The 8077-nt window shown below is 31.8% G+C and overlaps 1 protein-coding gene across 1 annotated transcript; it reads right to left on the bottom strand.

Annotated features, from left to right (window-relative positions):
- Window positions 1-523: 523 nt before the first annotated feature.
- On the bottom strand, window positions 524-4543 carry LOC121248210 (cyclin-dependent protein kinase inhibitor SMR1-like). The gene is made up of 2 exons (XM_041146606.1): window positions 4182-4543; window positions 524-605 (listed from the first exon to the last, which is right to left on the bottom strand). The coding sequence occupies exons 1-2, from the start codon at window positions 4541-4543 to the stop codon at window positions 524-526; spliced, it is 444 nt and encodes a 147-aa protein (XP_041002540.1).
- Between the last annotated feature and the right edge of the window lie 3534 nt (window positions 4544-8077).

The following is an 8077-nucleotide window of genomic DNA, read 5'->3' as shown; positions in this document are numbered from 1 at the left end:
GTCTCGTTTCCTGCAATTAGCCAATGCGCTATTCCAGATCCGGGCCAGAAATTTCTGTTTTCTGGCCCGCGGTATGATTTCCATGACATGAAGTACAAAGGTTAAAAACCTCGGTTCTCGAGAAATATTTAGATTCCTGCTTCAAACATACTGTTTCTCTAAGAACAATTCACATACACTACCTCAACGGATAAAAAGTACGCTAGCTTCTCTCTTAGCTCACGAGACAAAAAGGCCGTTCCGAGTGCGAAATGCTAGTTGTTGGATCCCTTTTCTAACTTTTCCGTGATTTTCTTTTACCTTCGTTGTTCTAATCTGGCTTGTATTAATCTCCCCTTTTACTTTGTTGTCCCCTTTTCATATTTTCGTGACATTTCATTTTTTTTTTCCCCTTTCGGTAGCAGTAAAGAAAACAACACGTAAGAGAGACGGTGGAACTTGAAAGGATCAGATATAATATATCTACTAAAAAGATTAACAAACAGCTTTCACATCACGTTTTGGACGGCAGAGTACCCAGGCCTTATCGTAGATACATCTCGATCTCGCGCATATGGAGATTGTTGCTGTCCAGGTACTGATCTAAAGTCTCTACTCCCTGAATCCTGCATCCCCAAATAAAATGCCAAAAACACATTTTTCTACAAATATTTCTGAAAAAACAAAACCAAGCCAGCGGCCTGAAGTCTCTGTGTGCGCGTGTGTATCTATATACATATACATCATATATGATATATATGTATATCATATATTATAGTAAATTCACGGTAGATTATAAGATCAAGTATTTGGTATAAAAAGGAGAAAAGAAGAGTGATACTTTAGTAAGAGTAGTACTACAGCGCTTTCAGATATTGTCCTTATGTTGGTTTTCCTCATCGATCCCCTCCTTGACATTGACGCTTCCTAAGCTTGTGATTGGATAGTGTTTCCACCAAGCTTTTAAGACCATCTAAAAGTAGCAATCCCACTTTTAATCTTATTCTTACCATCTCCTCTTTCTTTCTCTTGGGTGTTTTTTTAATGCTTAATTACCATCTTTTTACATCTCTCTCTCTCTCTCCCCCTCTCTTCTGCAGTCAGCCTACATGCAGCATGTTCTTTATTTTATTTATTCCGTCAAAATTAAGATACGAAGAGTGGCTTATGATCTAAGCTCTCTCCCAAGTCCCAAAGCCTTGTGATTAATATTCCTGGTCGACGATGGCTAATCTTCCTTATTTTGGTCTAAACCCACTTTTGCGATGCGTCAAAGACACGTAAAAATGAAGCCAATCACAGAACTGGCCAAAAACAATTTAATTAAATGTATTCTATATGCATGAACAAGCTGTTGCATGGCCTTAATTTTCCATCCATCAGTTTCAATTGTTTGCCGACTGATTTGGCTCGGGAAGGGGCCTCTTTTATTCGCTATTTAATATCAAATATATATATATAATAAATATATACTAGCTTTTGTATATTCGCACATATATAGAGGCGTATATCAGCTCTTAAATGAGCCATGGCCCATATATATGTGCGATATCTAGGTTCATATATATATTATATGATATATTATTATATTTCTAATCATCTCAGAGAGACAGAGACTTATAAATTGATATTTTTCTAGATAGGAATGAAAATCAAGGGCTTTTCATGCATGTATATAAACACATTAATTTTGTGGTTTTTACTTTTTATTTTCCTCTAATTTCGGTCAGGCATGATTAAAATTCATAAACAACTAATTTTAATAGGATCTATTTTGAATGTATAGACACTTAAATTTGAATTCATGAACTAGAACTAGATCAGATGAACTACTTGTAATAGGATCTATTTTGGATGTATAGACCATGTACAGATCGATTTGGATTCTAATGTGGTACAAATTAAACAGGGTAACGTTTTGGACTATAGAAAATATTGCATGCATATATGTGTCTTACATTATGGTGTAATTAACTTTTCACCATCCTGACGGTGGAAAATTTAAGTAGTGGAGAGAATAGATTAAGTGGATCTGGCCCGATTCGGGTGGTTGAGGGATGTTATTAAATATTATTAAGAATATTAGATGCTATTCTAAAAGATTTCCAGAACACACGTACATTAATTATCTAGTCAATATGACTAGATCATGATTGCCCTTTTTTCCTTTGGTACTTCATGAAGGCCGGATGGCCCTTTGATTGAGCTTCTGCCTTCTCCTGCAATAAACTAAATTGACCGTGTTAAATATTAGAAAATTAATAAGTTCTTTTGGAATATTATAAATGACGTATGGTACTATATAACATATATATAATATTCCTATCTTATGATCAGAAGAAAATGTCATTAGAATTACTTATAAAGCCACTAATTTTTTATGATATAACATATCATATATATAATTTATATAATGAGATCAATATATTAGTACGTGTACGTATGTATTCTGAGATCATTACTTAAAAATTACTGTTAATTAGGCAGAGACGGACATATATAGTACCATTATGCATATATAAATTAATCCTAAAAGTTGCCCAATTGGTCAATTCCATATTTCCATATGCCCATATATAGAAGTTGTGATCTTGCTATAAAACCAGTTAAAATAATCCTATTAATTATTTGGTAAATTAAAAATTCTTAGCGTCATGAGGTGAATTATTAATTTAATTACGGCCATTTATATATATATATATATATATATATATATATATATATATGCTCATTTTGGAGGTGGCCTAAAGAAAATTACCGTTGATGCGAACCAAAAGGCCGCACTTAATTTGGAGGTTGAGAAATGAATCGGTAGATACGTACTGATCAACAGCCTGCAGGGTTAATAAAATTATAACTATGATTAGGTTTTGACGCACGAAAAATCCACTTGCAAGGCGCTGTTTGTTGATTAGCAATTTACATACCAAATACATCACTCGAATGGAAGCCTTTCTTTTAATCAAAAAGTGTAAAAAATATTGATATTGTTACGATGTTTTCTTTTACTAATTGTAATCGATCTCAAACTAAATTGTGCATTTATACTGGTTTGTATGTACCAAAAATCTTTAATGCAAAGATGGTGTATCGTTATAATACGGCCTTACATTGTTTTGTATTTTGGTCGGTTTATTGAAGAGATATATATATATATATATATATACACACACACACACATACATATCTAATATTCATTAGGATAATGCATATATATATATATATATATATATATAATGAATAATACCAGTAGTGCATGACATAGCAAGTTGCATCATGGTGTTGGTTTGTTTTTTAGAAATATTAATAATAATAAGCGATGCATTATTTTGTGGCTATCAATACGTGCAAACCTCTCTCTCTTTGTTTGAAAATTAAGTTGATGAATCCAAAGCCGTGTCAATCACTCAACATTAGTATTTCAAACGCGAGACGGATCAACCATCTTAACCAACAACCAGTGAAATAATGCACATCGAAATTCATCATTTCCCTTAAGAAAATAATAAAATAACAAGAGCAAGCAACCCCTCCTCTATATACCAAATCATCAGCTGATCTTTCTCTACAAAAACATACTTTCAGTATATACATTAACCTTTCTAATCTCTTTAGGCCTTGCTCTTTTATTTTCACAAATGATCATCTTATTTCATCTAATCATTATAACTTTTCTAAACTTACACACAAAATACATGAATAACAAATTCAATTTTTTCAAATCCCAAAACAAAAATAATTCAAAAAAATTATATTTTAATAATATTTTATTCAATTTTCAACTCGTTTCAAACGAGGCGAATTCGTAAAAATCCAGCCAAATATTACAAAAAAAAAAAATATGATAAGAATATATCCAACTAAAAAAACAAACAAGCACATATAACTCAAGTGCAACTTAGAATTTCATTCGGATGTGAATTCATTGATTTATAACCAAGGTTCTGATCCCAAATTGTCCGAGATTTCAGACACTTACAAGGACCCTTAAATCCAATCTCGTACAGAGTGGGATATATGAACGTAGCATCCGGCCATATCCAGACAGCTTACAAATTATATATCGAAAACAACAAATTAAAGAAAAGAAAAATAATAAAAAAAAAAAGAGAGAAGAAAAGAAAAATAAATAAATAAACATGAATAGTCGTGTAAAATTTTCAACCTTGGCAGGCAGCGTGCGAGATCATTTACATGGGCACCTGCTCCGCCTCTTGACGGACGTAATAGCGGATACGTTCTCAAAGCTCGATCTGAAAAACGCATCGACCTCTTCAGGGTTCACGATCTCGAAGAACTTTAGCTCGGATAGTTTTCTTTTGCACGCGGGTACCCTTCTGGGTTTCCGAGGCGCCGGGGGACAATCTAGGATCTCGGGAATTCTATGCTCCTTGGATGTCGGGGTCCGGCAGCACTCGTTGTCGTCCTCCTTTTTTGGTTCAACGAGTACGCCTGTACCAATATCGTCGGCGATATCGTTGGATGCTTGTGCCGTCGCTTTAGTCTCCACCGTGAGTCGTGGTATTTTCGACAAGTCGTGTAAGAATTCTAGATCGGTGGACATGGTCGTCGATCGTTTTCGTCGTCTTTTTTTATTTGTGCGTGCTGGAAGGACTGGAAATGGAGATGAGAGGTGTGGGCTATAAGCTATTTATGTAGGAAAAAGAGTTGGAAGGCGTGCGTTATAAGGCAATAGACACAGAGAGAGATCGACGTTGGTGATTCTTTTATTTCGAGTATAGTATGCTTGCAAGGGTAATGAGCTGCTAGGTGTTGGTGTGGTTGTGTGACCGGTATATATATATATTAACAGTGAGCTTGGACCCGGCGGGTATGATTTGGCATTTTTACAAGTAACAATTAAAGGTAGGAAGCAGCTCGGCAGCTGTGGGGTTTGGCTTAGCTATATATGCCCGTCCACTATAGTACTTACTTTTGGCATTTTTTGTATATATGTTGTAATTTTCACTCTGTCATTAATAATAAACTTTGTCATGTTTTGGTTTGTACTACTTATTGTTTTACCATATTTTTTCATGGTAATTAACTTATAATTATGTCCAATTTCTTTCTTTTTAAATTTGTTTATTATTATGGTATGTTGCTTTGCTAGCTAATTTGCTATTAATTATAGAGTAATTAAGTGAGTTAAAGGTTTTTTATTGCATTGTTTTTATGGCGACCGGCTATACTCTCCGCACATTGTTGGCCGATCTATGTTGGAGCCACAGTATTTAGACTTGATCGGCCTTGCAAATTTTGATAAAAGTAATGATTTTTACAAATTTCAAATAGATAAATTCGACACAGTCTAAAAATTAGTGTATTCCACTATGAAATTTTTTTTTAAAAAAAAATTCTTTTTAGTGGGATCCACTTTTTAAAAAATGGCATGCATAAACTTGTCTATCTAGAAGTTATACCATTACTCTTATGATAAAGATCCAACCAACCAACAAACGAGATAGATTGCATGTTGCATGCAGTCATAAAATTAATAATATTGATCTCTATTGTTCAACCATATTCAATAATTTTTTCACTAAATATAAGTTTTAGGAACTGTGTTATCTCAAGATTAGTCGAGATGTTTGTTTCAAATACTTTGTGTCGATAAAAAAAAAAAATTAAATCATAGTACTTAGATTGAAAAAAAAAAAGTTATTAAAGTAAGGAAAATCACAGATAAGTGACAAAATTAATTAACAGAATAAACCAAGTAATTACTCATTCGTGAAGTGAGAATTGTGTCCAAAACATATCGAGATAGCAAGATTTCTTAATAAAAAAATCATTTTCAAATAATTCACTTGTCGACATGTAAAATAAATCATTGATTACATAAAATATTACATATATTTTAAATAATTTATAATTTAAAACTGTTTAGATTTGAAAATAAGTTGAGATGGATTGTGAATAGTAATAAGATTTATAAATTAAAATTAATGAATAATAATAAATAGTAGTGAGAAGAGTTATGAATCTAAATCGGAAAGTTTAATATTTAGGCAGATTGTAATTAATGAGACAAAAGTAGTTAACTACGTGGCAATGCTACGTTTTCAAGAATAAGTGAGCACGACCGCAGGGGATAAAAAACAATACCTTGCACGATCTGGATTAGTGGGCCTTTTGCTTTTCTGGGATGAGTCATGTGGAACGTAAAACTTACGTTAGAGGCAAAAGGTAGTAACTTTGCAGCCACTACATTCCATCCCACGCGATCCCAAGGACCGTGTGTCCACACAAGCGTAATTTGCTCCTTCAACATTTTAAAATAAAAAATATATTCAAAAAATCTTATTTTAAAAAAATGATTGGGTTATAGACATATTACAAGAAAAAAATATATAAAATAACAATTATTAATAATTTTATCCATGTGAATAAATTAGATAAGAGATTTACTCTCTTAATTACTAGCATTAGATCTATGAATAACATTAATTACTAAAAATTGCATGTAAGTTTCTCACGTAAACAAGCAAGGTGGGGCACTCTAATAACTTACATAATATTATAAATTTAATTTCATTATTAAGGAAATTAAGCAACAATTATATATAGAATAAATGAAATGGCGATCCTTGTATAGATGATTTTATAATTGAATTAATTGGAGGGTGACATTCAATCCCATAAGATGAGAGTGGAGGTAGTAATGATCTCTCTGGAAAACGGCACATCTCCATGCATAGGATACCATGTTAGAGCCTTCAAGACGCCCATCTACCAGATCTCTCTCTCTCTCTCTCTCTCTCTCTATATGTATATATATATATATATATATACATACATATATAAATAATTAAAAAATAGCCAGAGAGAAAGTTGGTTTGGGATTGGGTTTACCAAATAGATACCAAACCATTATCAAAAATGAATCTTTGCACGTGAAGTGTCTGATGGTAACCAACCCAACCCCTACCACCTTTGCTTGGTTTTCACCGCTAATCATCACCTTAATTATCGAAGGTCAAATATCCATTTTCTTCCTTTTAATATTCATAGTCTTAGCATGGAAGGAATACTATGTAGCAACCATTGTCCCCACCCACGGCATTACACCTTCTGCATGCACTATTTTTATTTTTATTTTTTTCTTCAAAAAAATTATTCTTTTTATATTTTCAACGAACAAGTAAATCATTAAGGGTTCGTTTGTTTTTAGAGATGAGATAAGATAAAATTAAAGTTAAAAAGTTGAATAAAATATTGTTAGAATATATTTTTTAATATTATTTTTGTTTTAAGATTTGAAAAAATTGAATTATTTATTTTATTTTATGTGAGTATTTAAAAAAGTTATAATGATAAAGTGAGATGAGATGAGATGAGATATTTCTCAAAAACAAACGAATTCTAAACAAAAAAAACAAATTGTCATAAACGACTATTTCGTGTTAATTATTATTATCATCTTGAGACGTACAACATGATTGTGTCGGAACTCCGTGCACTCCGAGGTAACGGTAGCGTGAACTTCAAAGCAATAAGCTTTGTAGGCGAGCCAGATCACAACGACATTCCAAATCTTACCTCGTTAACCACCACTTTATTCCTCATCTCAAGGTTTCTTAACAACTATAACCTCTCCTCTCTCTTCCATTTTAATATGGAAAATGATTTATATATAATATTTTACATAATAATATGTTAAATGAGAGGTATTTTTATAAAATATCTTATAAAAATAATAAAATTTTATAAAAATATCTCCTTTTATAACATTTTTGTACAATATATTATATAATTTATTGTGTGTATATCATTACTCTTTTAATATTTCTCCCAATCTTATTGTTTTTGCATTCTTTTAAAAAATAAAAATAAAACAAAACAAAGAAGACAACCGGCCAGATCCAAAGGAAGGAAAAAAAAAAAAAGTTCTTAAGAAGTTATAATATTTATACTGCATATTCTCTTTTAAAAAAAAAAAGATAAAAACTACCATTAAAAATAATAAATTTTTCACGTGAATATCTAATTTATTCATTTTTTTAAAGAGAGTACACGGAACTTACGTACTTTAAAAATTATAAATATTATTTCTCAGAACGAAAAAGATCATCGAAGAGATCAAAATATTTTCTTC

This window comes from Juglans microcarpa x Juglans regia, chromosome 1D, assembly GCF_004785595.1.
Source record: "Juglans microcarpa x Juglans regia isolate MS1-56 chromosome 1D, Jm3101_v1.0, whole genome shotgun sequence".
NCBI classification, from domain to species: Eukaryota; Viridiplantae; Streptophyta; class Magnoliopsida; order Fagales; family Juglandaceae; genus Juglans; species Juglans microcarpa x Juglans regia.
This window is presented reverse-complemented; position numbering and strand designations above follow the sequence as displayed.